General features: G+C 42.5%; 2 protein-coding genes across 4 annotated transcripts; both read left to right on the top strand.

Annotated features, from left to right (window-relative positions):
* Positions 1-2618: 2618 nt before the first annotated feature.
* On the top strand, positions 2619-10580 carry dclk3 (doublecortin-like kinase 3). 2 transcript variants are annotated; one of them, XM_035992797.1, is made up of 7 exons: positions 2619-2933; positions 4392-4609; positions 4989-5120; positions 6600-7754; positions 8438-8570; positions 8757-8924; positions 9014-10580. In XM_035992797.1, exons 1-7 carry the CDS (start codon positions 2867-2869, stop codon positions 9883-9885), a joined length of 2745 nt encoding a protein of 914 aa, XP_035848690.1. In that variant the 5' UTR covers positions 2619-2866; the 3' UTR covers positions 9886-10580. The 2 variants fall into 2 exon arrangements, with proteins under 2 accessions (XP_035848690.1, XP_031179035.1); XM_031323175.2 differs by having other exon boundaries at positions 6600-7826.
* Positions 10581-11735: 1155 nt separating this feature from the next.
* Positions 11736-19039, top strand: cyhr1 (cysteine/histidine-rich 1). Of its 2 annotated transcripts, XM_031323183.2 has the most exons (7): positions 11736-12266; positions 12524-12854; positions 13810-13904; positions 14566-14709; positions 15880-16091; positions 16315-16493; positions 17136-19039. In XM_031323183.2, the coding sequence occupies exons 2-7, from the start codon at positions 12567-12569 to the stop codon at positions 17346-17348; spliced, it is 1131 nt and encodes a 376-aa protein (XP_031179043.1). In that variant the 5' UTR covers positions 11736-12266; positions 12524-12566; the 3' UTR covers positions 17349-19039. The 2 variants fall into 2 exon arrangements, with proteins under 2 accessions (XP_031179043.1, XP_031179042.1); XM_031323182.2 differs by having other exon boundaries at positions 11736-12854.
* The last annotated feature ends 329 nt before the right edge of the window (positions 19040-19368 follow it).

Raw genomic sequence — 19368 nt, 5'->3', positions numbered from 1 at the left:
GTTATTCCACTTGAATTATTTCTCATATATTGGCAAATACATGGCATATGAGACTGAATAACGGGTAGAGCTATCAAGCAGCTACCACTTAAGTCATCTGTTCATAGTCTGGAACTTTTTCTTTTTTTTTTGCCATTTTCAAAAGGGTTTTTTTGGGCCGAATCAAATGTTTTATGGTCACGATTCATCTTGTAGCTGGCTGACTCGGTCCCAGACTTAAAACTCTTTATATCAGCAGTTTAATGAAACGTCAACGGAGATAATGAACGAGGGGAAACACTTTGAAAACAGAGCCTTTAAAAAATGGTGATATAGAAATTGGCCCTGATTCTCTTAAATCAACATAATTTTCTTGTTTAAAAATATGTTTACATATTTGCCAACCAATATTTTTCAAACATTTTCAATTTCATACATTTTCCAAGGGTGAAATCCGTTGCCTGCCTGTTAACATTAGCCTAAAGGTAAAAAATAATAATAAAGTAAGTGAATTGTAAAGTATTTCTCTTTGTTTGAATAACTGATTGACCCTACCTTACACATTAATACTGGAAATAGAGCCCCGTTGGTGTAAAAACACATTAAGTAATTGTACGGCGCAATTTTGAATGATGACCATTTATCGTAAATAAGGGCTCCCCCTCCCTACAAAAGCCAATTTAACCACTGTGTGTGTGTGTGTGTGTGTGTGTGTGAGTTTTGTGTTACCTCTGCAGATGGGCTTTGACCTAGATTGCAATCCTCTGGTGAGCCAGCACCAAGTTAAAAAAAAGGGGAAAAACAGACAGTTACTCAAGGACACTTCAATCTTCTTTATAATTGCTTCGGTGTTGTCAGAATCAAACCTGTATCATACCACTGCATGCATTTTACAAATAATCTCAAAATATAAATCTACTAGGATGTAATGACAAGATACATTGACCAATGTTTATCTAGCTGGGTAGTTCTTCAAGGGAACCACTTTCCTAGATCACTATGCATGGGTGCAACTACTGGCTGCTAAGACACACAAAAGGTACACTTTTGTTTTTTGAGACACATTAGAGCAGAGAGAGAGAGACACAGTTGGGTCTCAGGGTGAGTCCAGGATAAGAACCGTAAAATAGACGTTGTTGCTTCCTGATCCAATATTAACAGTAACCTTGGAGACAGAGCCATGGGGGGCAGTGTATTAAAAGACCCACCGGTCACTGTGTGTGTGTGTGTGTGTGTGTGTGTGTGTGTGTGTGTGTGTGGCAAAGTATTGGATTCCATCAGTGAAACTATGGTAACTTTATTGTTTCTATGAATTAGGAGGTTTTAACAATCTGAGGAATTTACTTTCTACAAATACACAACATCAGGGCTACATTGTGGGTTTGTTAGGCTCATTCTTTTTTTAAGTAATTTAGACCTTTTTACTTTTTTTTTTATAAGTTAGTGATTTTATTACCTGTAAACACAGTAGCCTAATTGGATAGTCTTGGATAAATATCGTCTTTCTTGTTTTCTGCTATACTGGCTGTCTGATCTCTTTCTAAGACCAGGCCACAAGTAATTCAGTAATTTAAAACAATATCACGTTAACTAAAACTGTAATATAATTAAATGAATCGCCAAGACGCAATATGAAATGTGCAGCCATTCTACTACAAAAGACTGCTTATATCAGCCACTGAACACAACATTATCTGTAACGTTACATCTTACAAGAGAATATTAAGTCAGGTCACCAACCAGAAAAGCCATTCAGCTAACGTTTTAAGTTAGCGTTAACGTGAGTTAGCTGCTTTATTTTCTAACAATATTTGACTATCTAGCGTTAAACATAAGAAAACATGGCACCACAAATGAGAAAAAAACGTAACATAAATGTATAGGGCATTTGTGGACTTTTCTCACCTATAAACACAGTAAAAGGGCCGTCATGAATCAATATCGGCTTTCCTTTTTGTTGCTGTCATGGTTTGCTCTCATGCTCAGACTGTGCTAACCATAGACTGTATATTGAAGGGTGCTAACTTCCTTCTCGTAACAGCACCAGTCACTAACATAGCGAAGCCACTACTGCCACCTACTGACAAAAAATGAATATCGCCCCAGAGCTCCTGGACATGAGCAAGTCAGTTTTCTACTGTCTTTCATGTGACACAAAGCGTTTTAATTAATGATAGGCTATAATAAATGATGACCAAGGTAATAACACAAATTAATAGAATACTAATCATTGACATAATCCTAATTAGGCTACTAAAAGGTCCAGTGTGCCACATCAGCATAGGACTTTCAAACCCCTATAAACCAGTAGGCTATTTACCAACTTGGTGATTTAAAATGAAGCAATGACTACTTGTGACCCCTCCTCAGGAGTTGCAGGAAATTCTATGTAGATGTGTTTTTCTCAAGGCCCCTCAATGTATCTCACAACCCCTCGGGGTCTAACCAGTGCCATGCCACAAGGGTGTTCCTTCAGGCTTGTCATTATCATGTTTAGTAGGCATACAGTATAGTAGCCTACACTAAGAGAAAATGGTTAGTTTCTAGTTTCTAGTGGTAGATGACAACCTGTTTGTTTTAAAAGTATGCTGCTTGGTAGATAAGCCATCAACGAGACAATATTCAGTCATTCAAAATATTTTATTTTGTCGGCAAAATTGCTCCGCTTCCGGTAGCCTATTTATCTTTCTTTAGCCGTCCAACTTGACGTGTATCTATGGTAACCACTGTAGCTACACCAGGTCCGGTCATCTCACAGCGCATCCTGTTACCTTTTCTAGAAGCTAACAGCCGAGGATATGACAGCAGCGACTTATAGAGAAAAAAGAACTGAATAAAAAATGAATGTCACTGAGTTGTTTTAGTTCATGTGTTGTTTTGGAGAGTCATGACGCCCTCACAGAGAGCCCGGTATGGATGCGAAGCGGCACGCAACCCTAAATGGAGAATAGCAGGTGAGTCGATGGTCGGATTGAATGGATTTTACTTATATAGCCTAGTTAAAATAATAATAAAAACTTTAATGAGTGTTACAGTCAAGACTCTTGAATACAAATAATACTTTGTCTTTAAACTCAAATGGCTAAGCTGCGTAGGTAGGCCATTGACGATTAACATTTTAAAGTATTTTAAAGATTGAGGCCTCATTTTAGCTGTGCAATATGTAAAATATTGTGATTTATTATGTGTTATTACTAGGTCTAAGAAGAAGAAAAGTAAAGAACAAGAAGACGGGTCTTAAAATTATTGTCTACCCCCCCCCCCCCCACACACACACACATATACACACACACACACACACACACAAAGACCCTCTGAGGTCCCAGAACCCCAAAGAAAAGGCTTATTCTGTCTTTCTTGACCGGCCACAGGTGGCTCTTTATGAGTTGTTTAAGCTTAATGACATGACGTTTTTCTGTGTCCACTGTGAAAATCTAGTGTTTGTGTGTGTGTGTGTGTGTGTGTGTGTGTGTGTGTGTGTGTGTGTGTGTGCGCGTGTGTGTGTGTGTGTGTTTAACGTGGGGTCCAAAAACCGGGAGTCCAGTATACTTGTGGGGTCCTGACAGCTTTGTGGGGCCAAAATGCTGGATCCCACAAGTTTAAAGGGCTGTTTGAGGGTTAAGACTTGGTTTTAGGATTAGGGTTAGAATTAGGTTATGGTTAGGGTGAGGGTAAGGGTTAAGGTTAGGCATTTAGTTGTGATGGTTAAGGTTAGGGTAAGGGGCTAGGGAATGCATTATGTCAATGACGGATCCCCACAAAGATAGTGCCACAAACCTGTGTGTGTGTGTGTGTGTGTGTGGGGGGGGGGGGGGTGCTGCTGCTCACTCTCAGGGAGGCAATGGTGTCTTGTTAAAGGGGGGCACTGGTCATGATAGAGGTATAGAGGCTTGTGTTTCTGTGTGTTCTTTTCATCTTGAAACAAAAGAGAAACCCCCCCGACTGGATAACATCTCTCTTTCTCCCTCAGTGGCAGAAAGTGAAACGTCAAAGATGTTGTGTTTCTCTAATGCTTCATTAATCATGCAGATTCAGCTGAGCCCTAACCAGGTCAAGCAAGCTTTTCTCAAGTGTGTGTGTGTGTGTGTGTGTTGTGTGTGGGTTTGCATGACTTAAGGTAGCCTAAATAATTCAGTCGGTGGAGCAAGGTGCTTGAAGAATCTCAAATGGCCTTTGCACTCCATGTGATGGAAAACGCTCAAATCTGATCAGCCGGATTTGTTTTCACACACGCGTGCACACTAACACAAGATGAGGAACTGGTGTTGTGTTACTTATGAGTTTTCCTTTGTATACAAGTCTCGAAGAAACAATGTGATGACATCAGTGTTATTGAGTACACTTTCAATAATCCAGCTCTCGCTTTCTATCTTTGTGCTTTCACCCCTGTCCTCCATTTCTCCCTGCTTCAGCTCCTCCGGTGCCCTTGATGAAGCGTGCTGGAGGGGCACCCCAGCCATGGCCCATTCACCCCCACCCTACGAGACAGGTCCACAGGTCCCACTTCCTTCCTCCTCCTCCTCCTCCTCCTCACCTCCCTCTCTTCCACACTCGCCATGCAGAAGAGAGCGCAGAGAAGCCCCATCTGGTCACCATCATCCGCCCCTGTGGTCAAAGTACACTACGCAAGGTGAACTCAATATTTACCACTTTCACTTTAAAATAAGGTACAATTCCATTTCCTGATCAACAAAAATTGACAAAGGACCCTAAACCACGCAAAGGGACTTTAAACAACCTGGCAACCTAAATGTTGTTCTCATGATCAGCCAATAACATTTTGGCATTTAACCAATAGGATAGTTGTAGACTGGAAAGGGGGGAGAGAGAGGGGAAAGACATGCATCAAAGGGCTGCAGGTTGAAATCAAACCCTGGGCTGCTGTGGTAAGGACTGAGCCTTGGTACACGGGGCACACGCTCTATCAGGTGATCTACCAGGGCACCCCTCTAGAGTTACATAGGAAAAGATTTCATAACTTAACTGTAATTTTTATCTCTGTTTTCAAGATAACAGTGCTTTTGAACCGTAGAGGTGTGGTGTCCTTCGAGCAGCTGCTATTAGATATCTCTGAGGCGTTGGGGTTTCCTCGCTGGCACAGAGCCAGAGTCACACGTCTCTACACGACCCACGCACGAGAGGTGAGGCTCAACCACGGTCACATAAAACCTGAGGCAAAAAAACTATTCTCACATTCTTTCCACATTCTCTGCAATATGTACCTTGCACCAAGGTTTGCTGTAGGGTACTAGGGATATGACACATGTAAGCACAAAATCCAAAATAATGAAGGACTTGAAACTAGATTTTTCATGACAGGGCCTCAATATTAGGTAATACAGCAGGACACACCTTAAGGCCCTTTTCATGTCAGTTGCTCCATACAAATGTTCAATTAAATAGCTCAAACAAGAAGACACACAGTAGAACTGGAGCTTTCGAGGCCCCTGAAGTTATGGGGCCCCAGGGCATTGTCCGTCTTTGTCCCAGTTGGTAATCCACAGCACAGGCGGCTGAAATAAAGGGATATGTGGACACTATCCCAATGAGAATTTAGAAATGTTCATGTTCACAAATTGCATGCAGTGATGCTACAAAGCTCTTAAATGATGGTTGAAAATGAAATTACCTTGGGGTCGCAGGCGAAAGTTGTTCTTTCTATGGAGCACCACTTGCGGGGAGAAAATACTCAATATTACAATAACTTTAAACTATATCTACACTCTGAGGCTAAGCAACTCATCTCTTCCTATTTTGGCTGTCATACAGCCCTAGATGAGAAATGCTGCTTGACATTGTAAATCTGGAGAACAACAGCTTTCTCCACCACTCTCTTACATTAAACTAAAAAAGCAACAACAATCAATTGTTGACCTTTTTTGAAACTCTGTGTGCTCCAGGTCGACTTTCTTTTATAATACATAGAACAAGACATTTTTTTTTTTTTTTAGATCAACTTTTTATTGTTTTTTTATATGCAGACATACAGAACAGAGAAACACAAACTGAACAAGAACAAAAACCCTCACCCACCCTCTGCAGTCTCGAGGAAAATAAAACAAACAAATAGAAATCACACCTTGCCTAGTCGCTCTCCTCTAGTTGTTGTGGCGCTGTAATTTAGAGTCATCATTAAGTAACAAAACAATCAGGTCAGTAGGAATTCAACATCCTATCACATCAGATATTATTGATGTTGTTTTATTCCAGAACTCATGCACTTGTTCACACTCCCAGACCATGTGCAGGAAAGTTCCAGTTTGTTCAGGTTGACAGAACGTGCAATAGGGAGTGGAAATGACTTTAGAGACGTGTCTCTTCTGGGGAGTCCAATATGTCCTATGACATATGTTGAAGTGGATATAGCCTACTGGTGATTTGGGTTCTTGGAACAGTGGAAAATGTTGTCCCAAACTGTCTCCCAATTAATTGCGTTCCCCTCAGGGCTGAACAAGACATTTTTTAATTAAATAATTACAGTAAACTGAAAGACTGGGGGAAATCTTAAAGGTAAAAAAAAAGTAAATTTTTGGGCTGGATGTAATAGTTAATTCTAAACAGGAGCCTTATGAAATTATGTTGTGGTTTGATCAGGTCCACTTGCCTGTTTTTTTTCATAGGTGAAAGGTGTATGTGATTTCTTCCGAGGCGAGGTTGCCTTCCTGGCGTTGGGGAAGGCTCGTCCAGAGCTGAGTGGTGTGCAGGAAGCTTTAGAGGAGCTGTTTCCAGAACATTCCCATTACCGGGCTGACGCACTACGGGCCTGGGAGAAAAGACTTTGTCCAGCGCCAGATAAAGCAACTAAAGCTGACAGTGGATACAGTGAGGGGACGGACAGCAGCAAGGCACAAACTAACCAAGAGATACATCAGGACACAAATACACATGTCAAAAATAATACAAATACATACCCAAGTACACAGCTGCCTCACCATATAGGCACACACCAGCCTGAAAATTATGACTCAGAAGTTCAGAAGTGTCATAAAAAGAATTCATGCAGAAAACCTACTCAGCTGCCCAACCACCTGCAGAGACTGCGTGTGAGAGTTGGGGTCAGAGAGCGACAGCTGTCTGTCATTGGTCCATTTAAACATGAGGAAGGTCTTAGAGAAGCAGACATAACCTCTCCTGCACTGTGTGAAGACTGCTTAGCAAGGAGAGTTAAACATCAGTGTCCAGAACGGCTCAATCTACTGTCAGGGAGGGTCCCACTTCCTCCTGTGTCGAGGAAGCAAAAAGGAAGTTCCTATACAGAAACGGAAGTAAGAAAATTGCACGTTAACATCAGCCCTCCACTTCTTCAGCCAATCAGCAGAGATGAGGAGAAGAGTGTTGCCCAATTACTTTCAAATCCACTTCGAGATGTGGGTCGAGTACACAAGGACATACAGCAGAGGACGAGCTTTGACCTTCCCTCAGAGAAAAGTGATGTCCCCCTGGCAGATATCGAGCGTCGCTATGAAATTGGACGTGTGGTTGGAGATGGCAACTTTGCAGTAGTGCGAGAGTGCCGCGATCGTGACAACGGACAAACCCTGGCGGTGAAGATTGTTGAACGCTCCAAGCTGATTGGGCGAGAGCACATGATGCAGAATGAGCTGAGCCTTCTGGGTAGCCTCTGTCATCCTCGCATAGTGCGGCTGTTTGCGCACCACCACACGCACACTCACTCCTACCTGGTGATGGAGCTGGTGAGTGGGGGGGATTTGTTTGAGGCCGTCAGTGAGAGGGGGAAGTTTCCAGAGGCAGAGGCAGGACTGATGGTGTCAGATGTGAGTGAAGCACTAAACTACATCCACTGCAAAAGTATTGTCCACCGAGACCTCAAACCAGAAAACCTACTGGTGAGTGTCAGTGTGATTCGAGAATTACATTTGAATTTGTATGTGATTATTGCATCTTGATTCTGATGGCATACTTTTTGTTTGAAAAAGTTTAGACAACCTGCTTTATATATTGCCACTAGGAGGTGCTAAATATATATATATTTTATAAATTCTATACATAGTTGCAAGCAAAATTATTTATTATGATTTTTTTTCTTTGTCTCATGAAATCCTATATCCAAAATGGACCTTAAAGAAAGAGTTTTCAATTAGAACAGCAAATAACCACAATGGTAATTGGTAATAGGTAATTGGTAATAGTGTAATTAAAGGCAACAAGTCAGACAACTTTTATGCATCTTCTGTCTGGACCTTGTTTTAAAACTTTGGCTGGCCTGTCAAACTGCCACATTACGAGTTTGTCATACCAGTACAATCGATGATATTGCACTTAATCTGGAGGAAACTATATTCTGCAAAAAACAAAAATGCAGGAACGTGTCAGTAACAGAAGTTTCTATGGCAAGCATGAGGGTGCCCCTGGAGACATTTGAATTTTAAAATAGTCTCAACGCCTCCAAGCCTGACTCAGTTTCTGTCTGTGTCTTGTTTTTCTTGTTATCTCTCAGATAGAGCATGTTGCTGCTGGCATCTGTAGGCTGAAGCTGGGTGACTTTGGGCTTGCCATGGTTGTGACTGAACCAGTCTTCACCATATGTGGCACACCCACGTATGTAGCCCCAGAGATTCTCTATGAGACAGGTTAGTATTGTTTGCAGCATAAATCACTGCTTTACAAAAAAAGTAATGCTTTTTCATTTTAAATCTGTGTTTTATCACTAATTAAGGGTGTTTCTTATTTTAAACTCTTCCTAAAACTTCTTTTTATCAATTTGTAATCTGAATTTGAGAAATATTTTCAAAATTAACTGTGGTTTGACCCAGCAGGTTATGGAGTTGCAGTGGATGTGTGGGCTCTGGGTGTTATTCTCTACATCCTGCTGAGTGGATTTCCCCCATTTCGCAGTCGGGATCGGGACCAGGAAGAACTGTTCCAGCTAATAAAACAGGGACAACTCCACTTCCTGTCCCCCTACTGGGACCCAATCTCAGAAGGTGAGAAGTACAGAAAAATAAAGTGTGCAACCACAAATGACACAAAAAACTATATTTTTTACTATATTATTGTATGTGCTTGTGTGCAGAAGCCAGAGGCCTTGTCAGCGCTCTGCTTCAGCCAGATCCCACGGTGAGGCTGACAGCAGAGCAGACCTTGCTCCATCCCTGGGTGAAGGCTATGGCTTCAATTTGCAGGCAGAGGGCGCTCACAGACAAGACTCAGAGGGACACCGCAGATACTGGAGCAGAACCAGACAAGTCCAGACAAGTCCAGAGACTAGCTCAGACCAATGCAGCCGAAACAACGACAGACACAATACCAGGGCACACCAACCTTGAGGGAGAGGTCACACATAAAGAGTTCAACAGACATGATGAGAGACAAACTGAGATGAACACAGAAAGAGGACAAGATGAGAACAAACCATTACGGCAACAATCAAGAGAGACAAGTATAGTTCACACCATATCTCCACAGCTCCAAGTGCACACACCTTCAGTGGCCACACCTGGTCAACAGAAACCAGAGTGCATCTCTGCATGCTCCAGTTCACCCAACAGGGAGCCCAGCATGCCAGAAATGCAGGATCCAGGTCCCCCAGACTGTGATCTTGGCAGCCCAGTCAGCCCGAGTGTTGAACTCAATCCGCTTGGTGCACCCTCAGCCCAATCTGAGTTTCCATCCCAGATTAAGACAGAGAACAGCCAACAGCAATTACCTACATATTCACCAACTTCCACCAATACAGTGCAACGAACCACAGCGGGTAACTTAACGGAACACCACCCATCCTTGAACCCAGCAGCACCTTCTTCATCTTCTCACTCTCTCCATCAGCAGAACTGCACCTCTCCCCTGCGCAACTCTACCACAGCCACTGCCCAGAATCACCCATCTGAAAACTATGACAAGCCGAATGCTTACACCACCGCCACCCACCCACCCACGCAGTCTTGACCTCAATGTCAATCTCCTGTTTCACTGTGTGATTAGATCAGGGTCATCACTTTCATTGTTCCGGACAATACCACTGATTTCCTGGCAGCTGAATCCTTGAATGACCTGCAGATGATGTGATTTACTCTCTTGGGAGTGAATAGGTTCTGACTGGCTAGGCTAGATAAATCTCATAAATGTGTGTAATCCATGTATCCGGCAATCACAAATTGATGATGAGGTGTTGTGTAATGACCAAGGTATGAAGAGGGGAAGTAGTTTAGCACTATGTTGAAGTTAATGGAATAGAGATGATCAAGTGGGGCTCAATTTTGATTTAAACAGATTTGCAGTTTGTCATGGTTTCTAATGTTGTGATGTATTAATGAAAAAGACTTTTTAGTATATTTTTGAAGTGTTTTTTTGTTTTAGTTGTTATATATCTTTTTCTGCAAGCCATGTTTAACTTTGAGAATATGATATGTTGTTGTGTCTGCCATTGCTAGTGGTGGCTATTTTTGATTGTTTGTGTGACGACACTAATCCATCCTCCTTTTATTCCCCTTGAAGTCAATTCCTAGAAATCTGTGCTAGGATCGTTTATCTAGCAACATTTGTTTACTATACATTCATAAACTAAAAATACCTGTACCAAGAACTTTTCATTTTAGTCCAGGTAAAAGTTTGCCATATTTACTAAACTCTTGAACACCATATTTCTGACAATGTGTTTATTGTCCATATTTTGTACTGGGTTGGGTTGGCAACAAACTAGGGCTCATGAAATTAATAATTCTGGCACTGTAACCATGTGATAATCAACAGCCAGTGAATTAGCAATCTGTGGTAATATTTAAACAAATTAATGTGTGATAAGATCCAGTGGATAATAATGAGAACTGCCCAGCATTTAGGACACAGTGTATGGCCACATGCTACTGGCTAAACTGGTGTGCATAGCTGAAAAGGTATGGCTCCACTGCCATGCCACACAGACCAAATAAGGCATATCTGTCTGTCCAATGGGAGTGGTTAGTCTCTCCCCCCCCAACCCCCCCCCCCCCCCCTCATTGCACACAGCTGACACATAGACATCCTGCCCCACCTAATCTAAAGGACTTACACATAGCCCCCTATCCTGTACACAAATGCACCCCTCCCAGCCCCTGAAGCTGCTAAGCCACATATCTGGGGCGCTGAAGGGGTAAATAAGCGTATAAATGCTTCTGACCTACTATCAGTGGCCAAGGTTAGTTTAGGCTTGCTTCAATCACCGTGTTTTTTTCTGGCTGAATTATTTATGCATTCTTTAAAACACACAGACACAGGGGCACAACCAGTTGAACCACTTTGATAGATTGCTGCCACAGGGCCATAAAAATGGCAGCAGAAAGGTGTTTTTGTTATCAGAATAAGAACCAGCTTGCGGGGCCAAATTAGTGTAAACACATACAAGGAATTTGACTCTTTTTGTTGCTCTCAAAGTACATACACATAGACATATGGCTAAAAACAAGGACAACAAAGCTGAACAAGGTAGACATAAACATTTGACTACTATGTACACATATGTTTGTATATAAAAAAGTGTACACACACACACACATAAACAAACGGCTATGAGGATTGTAAACAGTAAGACAATAGGGCAATGCAAAATGAAAATTAAGAATGTAGTGTTATGAAGTTTAGTGACGGTGTTATCAATGTGTTATAATATGTAGATGTGGTCCATTACATTGCATGGACGCATCCTCTGTTGGAGTGGCCTACATTTGTCGCATATCAGGTTTTGGTCACCTTTCAAGTCCTGCCATACGCTGACCCGCAGGCGCTCAGTACGCATGCGCTTTTAAAAACTCTTTAAATACCCCAAGTCATCTGCCACAATAAACATTCCGCTGTCAGCCAATTCACGGCTGTACTGAAGTAGTCACTGGCACATAGAGGCCATTGCAGATACAGACAAAATATTTACTTTTAAATACGGTTCTTCTAGTATTAGCCACGATCGAGAACCTGCCTGAGTAATAACGAATTTGACCCGGAGTCGTAAAGGCTGTGCAGGGTGAAGTCGGGGGAGACGGACAGGAAAAAAACAAAGATGGCTGTGTAGCCAGAGAGACGAGTCCCAGCAGAACTGTCTCTAGCCACAGCTTTAATCACCGACAAGTCCCGTGGGTCCCGTGGACTGTCAGCCGGTACCGAAGCAGGGACGTTAGATGAGCAGCCGAGCTGGGCCGCTGGTGTAGCTACATCGTTGTAAGCTGCTGTCATTGCGAATAACGGCGTCGAGTGTTCAACAACAGCTGAGAGACGCCTGAGTTGTTTTTGTTCTGCAAGGGGAGAGGACTGCTGTGTTTGTGTCAACGTAGCTAGCCGCATAGTCTGCTAGCCTCACTGTAAGTCAACAAAACTAGTCAACGCTTTGCACATGATCTCGTTATTACACAATCATTGGCTTGTTAAATTTCAAGTGCGTAACGTTAAGTGGAGGGGGGCATTAATAACAATAATAAGTTAGCCTGCATTCCTTTCTGACAGCCTGCTGCCGTAGCGTTAGCCTAGCTAACGTTAGCTAACGTTATCTGTCAGCTGACCATTAGCTTGACAGGTTGTAAGCTAGCCCTGAGCTAACCTGCTAATATTTCGGGCTCAGTCTGGTCGCGGCAGGTACATCTCAGAAATTTCTAGACATCGCCATGTCTTCACTGGAAGAGAGAGACGGTGGTGTTGTGGCCGCCCCTGGCTCCTCCTCAGCCGGTATGGGGGTCGGGGCCGTGGGGGCAGCGGTGGAGGCTGTCGCCGGGGTCGCAGCCATGCAAGAGGAGGTCGGGATACGACGAGAAGGGCCCGAGCCTGACCCAGACGAGCCACCCAAGAAGAGGGCGAGATTGCCCGAGGGAGAGTCAGGAAAGCTGGAGGAGAGACTGTACTCAGTGCTGTGCTGCACCGTGTGCCTAGACTTGCCCAAGGCTTCTGTATACCAGGTAAACGTGGTGTCAATCACAAACCTTCCCCTCATAACCCTAAACCTACCGTCAATCAGCAGCAAACCAGCTGGACCTCATACTAGAAACTCTCCATGTGTCCCAACCGCCGATCCCCAGAGTCAACCTGTTGAATATGGCCAGCAGCATTTATTTTTAGTGATACTAGATACAACACAGGCCCCAACTGTCTATATGCTGCAAGCTGAGCCATGAGGCTGACAGACCAGACACACCCAGGCCGAGTTGCCAGCTGTGCTGGCTCAAGTTTATAACATTATATTGTGAATTCTCCTCAAATAACCCCCAGCAAAAGCCACATCCCCAAACCCCACATAAGAACTCAAACATCCAGAACTCAACCAAAACTAAATTTGAATAATCTTTTGCCCTTCCCTTCAACCCACCCCAACATTCTCCTTCATGACCTCAAACTGCTCACTTCAATGTCAAGTGAACAAATTTCTTAAACATGTACATGCCCTTCATGCAGCACACATGTTTTAAACAGTTGTTTAACATTTATTAACAATACTGTGTAAACACAAGTTGACATTCTTTCCATACACAATATTCTCCCTTTAACATTGATACATATCTTAAAATGTATTAAGAGAAGCACAACAAGTCAGAAACATAAAGCCTGTTAATCCATATATCCCCCAAATTGTGTGTCTATCTGAGTATAACATGCAATTCTAAAATAGTCTGTTTCTTCTTAAATATTTTCCCAAAATATCTATTTTTTAGGCAGTCCCAATTAATAGTCTTTAAATAAACCACAAATGGAACACATTATGTTCACATTTTTGTCATAACAATCAACGAGAAAGTTAAAATTTAATTTTCAAACTTAGTCCTTTCCAGCTTGCACTTAGGATCCAAAGTAATGATTTTTTTTCACTTAACCCATACAATTTGTTTGACTGTTGCCTCAACCTTTCCCCCACCACAGTGTACAAATGGACACCTGATGTGTGCAGGCTGTTTTATCCACCTCCTGGCTGATTCTCGTCTCAAGGAGGAACAGGCCACGTGTCCCAACTGCAGGTACACCAAGCTCCCTGTAGACATGAGCACTTCCTGACCAGTGCACATGGAAATACCAACTAGTTCAAAGTTTCAAAACAGTTATACTGTCAACAGACACTTGGCTACAAAACATACTTTTGTATGGGGCCATTATTGTAGCAAAACTATTTGCAAATGTGTGTCGAGAGATGTGCAACTGTATTTCAATCCGTGTGTACTTAATCACATTTTTAAATTTGTAAAAGAATATTTAAATGCGTACTGACTGAGATTTGTGAATGTGTACAGGAATCTAATACTCTAATCTATAAAAAAATCTCCAAATCTGTATTCAGATTTGATGGTAGCTAATACAGCATCAAAAAACACAAATCCGATGAGCTAAGGCAAGATGACAATGATATCAAACGGTAGGAAAAACATTAATGCAGTTAAGTTAATAAAGTTCTCAGAATCAAAATGTATTGTTATTTACAACATAGTTTTACCAAATTACTTTAGCATTTATCAGTGATGCATGGGCACTGGAAAAATAATTTGTCACCAACAATTGAGAAAAGCATAACATAACTAGCTATTAATGGTTGTGTCAAGAACTGGTTTGAACATTCTTTACATACCACACATATTACATATCCTACTGCATTGAGCTATGATATGTGGTTTTCTGTTTGTGTAGGTGTGAGATCAGCAAGAACTTGTGCTGCAGGAACCTTGCAGTGGAGAAAGCTGTCAGTGAGCTGCCGACAGAATGTACCTTCTGCCTAAAACAGTTCCCCCGCTCCAGCTTAGAGAGACACCAGAAAGAGGAGTGTCAAGACAGGTATATACACCCCACACACACACACACACACACACACACACACACACACACTCACTCACCTTCACACTCACACTCACACACACACACACAAAAACACCTTTTTTCCTAGCTAAGAAATCTCACATACCTGTAGTCAACACAAATGTTCAAATTAAACAGCTTACAAACGCTGTCTTCAAGCAAGTTCAGGCTCTTTCAGATTACAGAGAATGGAAAGAGAAACATGAAAATGAAAGCTGTGTGCATACCTAACACACACAATGACTAAATCACTAGTACATATACATAGATGTGTGTGTGTGTGTGGGTGGGGGGGGGGGTGCTGCTGCTCACTCTCAGGGAGGCAATGGTGTCTTGATAAAAGGGGGCACTGGTCATAATAGAGGTATAGAGGCTTGTGTTTCTGTTTTGTGTGACGCTCAGACCAGTTGAATTTGCATGCATGAAATCTTATGGGGTTGTTGCTATAGCAACAGGTGACCCTGCTTTGGACAGCTGTGCCTGCACTAATGTTACCATGACAACGGCCAAGGCAGTCACCAGGTTTTTGGTCAGGTCAGACAGAAGAATGTGCTGGTCTCCTTTGAGGACCCGACTGCTTCTCACATAAAGGTGATGTTGTTTTTCTCAGGGATGCCACCATTCTTTTTTAAGGAAATCTACCCATTTGAATATCAAACTCAGTATTTAATATGCAGTAATTACAATCAGTGTTTACATTTATTTTAAAGTACTCTGCCAAAGTAGTGAATCCAAACTACTGAACCCCTTCCAGCTACTTGGTTATATGTATAAAGCAAAACTTTGCAGTTAACATAAAGAGAATTACATCAGTGTGATTTTAATTATCTGCGGTTCACTAAAGAGGTTAACTAGTACGTTTCACTTCTACTGTTAAGAAAGTAACAGGTATTCATTGAAAAGCACTTCAATCCAGGATGTTATTGATATAAATCCAAGTCTTTCTTTCCTTGAGGTTGGCTCTCGGCACAAACGTATCATTAGTACAGTATGAATTAGCCTCAATTCACAGCCTAGGTTAATTACAACCTTTTGATATTATTAGTACCTTCCACTCACTGCAGAAAAGTACACATATTCATCACAAAGCACATCTGTAAGGGATCTTATTTTTTCATAAAGCCATGACTCTCATCATTATGTTGCCAGGGTGACACAGTGTAAGTACAAGAGGATTGGCTGCCCTTGGCAAGGTCCGTTCCATGAGCTGCCAGCACATGAGAGTGAGTGCTCCCATCCCACTAAGACTGGTACAGAGCTGATGGGAATACTGGGAGAGATGGACCAGAGCCACCGCAGAGACATGCAGCTCTATAACAGCATCTTCAGCCTGCTCTGCTACGAAAAGATTGGGTTTACAGGTACATGCAAAAAATACATACGGACGGACGGACGGACGGACGGACTGACTGACTGACTGACTGACTGACTGACTGACTGACTGACTGACTGACTGACTGACTGACTGACTGACTGACTGACTGACTGACTGACTGACTGACTGACTTACTTACTTACTTACTTACTTACTTACTTACTTTATCCATGTTTCAAATCTTGTCTTCCACTTATTTGTTCATCCAGAAGTGCAGTTCAGGCCGTACCGCACTGATGACTTCATCACTCGTCTGTACTATGAAACACCGCGCTTCACTGTTCTCAACCAGACGTGGGTGCTGAAGGCCCGTGTTAACGACTCTGAACGCAACCCCAACCTGTCCTGCAAGCGCACCCTCTCCTTCCAGCTCATCCTCAAAAGCAAGGTACGCACACTCCTCCGTCTGTCCGTGTTTATTTTTCAAGTTTTTTAGTGTGTGCGTGTTTTCAGGGCCGATGATGCCAACGATGTTAAGAAAATGACATGATAGTTACAGAGTGATCATCACCGCTTAGCTAATAAAGATTAGGAGCTTTCATCTAAGTTGCTTATTTCTCAATATGAATTGCATCAAAGCATTCAGACCATGACTTTAACACATCCGCTTTGGTGTAGTTGTGTAAAACACTGAAGTTGGCCTTTCCTGCTCTAATGTTTGTGTGTTATCTTTGCCATTGTTCCCTTATTCATGTCAAATGTAAATGGCAGTGGAGCATGACAAATACATATGCATGGCCCAAATCATGGGCCATATTTAGCTTATCACAGATATAGCAATATTGGCGTATACGTCGACTGATAAGTAACAAGAAATGTCAGGACAGAAATAGCAGAAATACTGTATGTTGGGAGGTCTCATAGAAGTTTGTCCAACAGCGAGCACTGACAAGTTTATTCCCCCCAAATTGACAGGATTCTTATCAAAAATGTTGATTTAAAAAAAGAAGAAGATCAGTATCATATTTGTTGTATCCTTAGTCAGCAGATGTTGGGGCTAATATAGCAACACATGGATTTGTTTGTGCAGGTGAACTCTGCCCTGGAGTGCTCCTTTCTGCTGCTGAAGGGGCCGTATGACGACGTGCGGATCAAGCCGGTCATCCACCACCACTCCTTCTGCAACGACGCCAACGAGACCGACTACGTCCCTCTCCCCATCTCCGATTCGGTGGAGTGCAACAAACTGCTGGCCGCCAAAAACATCAACCTGCGCCTGTTCATCTTCCAAGTCCAAAAATAAAGAGTGAGGGAAGAGAAGGAGGAGGAGGAAGAATGGTGATGGAGGGCGAGGGGCTGAGAGAGAGGAGCGATGAAGATTAAAGAAAGACACCACTGAACCACTGATACCTCTTAACACACACACACACACACACATTCACGCAGGGTACACACGCCTCCACACGCACACACATACATACACACACACCACTAATTACACTTACCTCCTTTTACAAGATAGTGAGACCCCTTGCTTCGGGGAGCTGTGAGTTGCTATGGAGATGGGTGGGCGTTGCCATAGGATGGAGGGGTGGGGTGAAACATGCGAAGGCACTGGCGAAGGTGTTTGGGTGAGGAAGGGGGTTCTGGGATGGTTGGTGTGTACAGTACCTGTGGAGGCTCTCTGACGTTAGGTTGTGTCTGACCTGTCACCCCTGACACCTGCAGCCAGAGCTGGCACACACACCAAACATAGCAGGATTTGCTGTGTGCATTTGTTGTGTGTGTGTGTGTGTGTGTGTGTGTGTGTGTGTGTGTGTGTGTGTGTGTGTGTGTGTGTGTGTGTGTGTGTGACTGAGAGAGAAAGAGAGTTCGGTGACCCTCGAGTGTGGCCCATACTCTGATTTTATGATGAAATGTCACAAAGACGTGATAATGTGAAAATAGAGTGATTGACTCTACTAAGCTGTTCTTTGGACATGTGACTTGATGTGGAGTGTATGTGTGTGTGTGTGTGTGTGTGTGTGTGTGTGTGTGTGTGTGTGTGAGAGAGAGAGAGCGAGTGTGTGTGTCCCTTCCCTCTACACACTTTATGCCTGAGTCTAGTCTATGATTTCTTTCTGTTTTGGCAAAAGTGTCCCTCTTGCGTCTCAAGCTTTACCAGAACAGACAAAAGATGACGTTCCCCATCAGTGACCCCCTTTTACCTTTCACCAAGAGGAGAGATGGCCTGGCTGCATGCATATTTTAGTTTATTCTTCTACTTCTTCCTCTAGCTGTGGTTATATTTAACCTTCAACACTAATACCATTTTTATTTCTCTTAACCCTAAATATTTAAGTACCTGTGAACTTTTTTTTCTTTTGGGTTTTAGCGTGTGACTGGCTGCCAGTATGCGTGAGTGTGTGTGTAAACAGATCATAATTGTGAGAATCCTGTCCCTATTAAACAATACAATCCTTGAGGACATGGCTGGATTAGCAACAGACCGTCAGGGGCCCTAAAAGCCCCAGGTTCACTGCGTGTCAGCTGCCTTTTGGTAATTTGATTATTTGCAAACTTATTTGGGAATTTGCACCCCTTTAGTACAATAACAACTGGTCCTGCATAACTTCTAACATTCTTGATTTTAAGGTAGTAGTTAGAGCTAGATCTATATATCCACCAGGGAATATATTAGTGGATGTTAACTTGTCGCGGCTATATCAGTATATTGTATATGTCGGCTGATAAGTAACAAGAAATTGCAGTACAGAAACTGTCACCAAGTTTGTTCACCAGAGAGCACTGACACGATGTTTCAACTGTAAAATGTCCCGCTCAGTGTGTATCATGGTCACAATCCTTTAAAAAAAAACAAATCTAGGGCATCTGAAACAAGATTGTTTGTTTATGTTGTGTATTAAAATAAATAACTGAGATTTTTAGAACTCCCAAATACCTTTATTGTTATCAGCCCCAAATATCCAGTATCAGTCAGGCTATAATCACTGGATATGTAATTTCCTGCCATCATGGAAGAAGTTATAAATAAACATTTCTTTTATCAAATTACCACAAACCGACATACAGAAAACCTGGGCCAGGTTGTTTTCCAGTATAAGAGTACTGGTTGGATTTTGGGTCTCTGTGCAAAACATAAAGAAGATGGCATCAACAGTGGGACATGTGTGTGCGCTGCACTTGATGGATGACTTTGGAGACAACAGGGTCCATGAGGACGAGCCAACAACCCAAACTGTGAGCGCAGAGTCTCAGAACGATCTGGACTAATGCATTCGCTCAGAGCTTCCTGGAAAACATTTCTGGAAGATCAGACTTTG

The sequence above is a fragment of the Sander lucioperca genome, chromosome 16 (assembly GCF_008315115.2).
Source record: "Sander lucioperca isolate FBNREF2018 chromosome 16, SLUC_FBN_1.2, whole genome shotgun sequence".
NCBI classification, from domain to species: domain Eukaryota; kingdom Metazoa; phylum Chordata; class Actinopteri; order Perciformes; family Percidae; genus Sander; species Sander lucioperca.
Note: the sequence above shows the minus strand (reverse complement) of the source record. Positions and strands in the feature narration are given on the sequence as shown.

What these genes read in the sequence shown, in the direction of transcription:
- dclk3 (XM_031323175.2), top strand. Translation starts at nt 2,867, where the DNA reads ATGACGCCCTCACAGAGAGCCCGGTATGGATGCGAAGCGGCACGCAAC. An exon ending in AGAGATTCTCTATGAGACAG is followed by an intron (nt 8,571 to 8,756) that starts GTTAGTATTGTT and finishes TTGACCCAGCAG; the next exon opens with GTTATGGAGTTGCAGTGGAT. An exon ending in CTGGGACCCAATCTCAGAAG is followed by an intron (nt 8,925 to 9,013) that starts GTGAGAAGTACA and finishes GCTTGTGTGCAG; the next exon opens with AAGCCAGAGGCCTTGTCAGC.
- cyhr1 (XM_031323183.2), top strand. Translation starts at nt 12,567, where the DNA reads ATGTCTTCACTGGAAGAGAGAGACGGTGGTGTTGTGGCCGCCCCTGGC. An exon ending in AAAGAGGAGTGTCAAGACAG is followed by an intron (nt 14,710 to 15,879) that starts GTATATACACCC and finishes TTATGTTGCCAG; the next exon opens with GGTGACACAGTGTAAGTACA. An exon ending in AGCTCATCCTCAAAAGCAAG is followed by an intron (nt 16,494 to 17,135) that starts GTACGCACACTC and finishes TTGTTTGTGCAG; the next exon opens with GTGAACTCTGCCCTGGAGTG.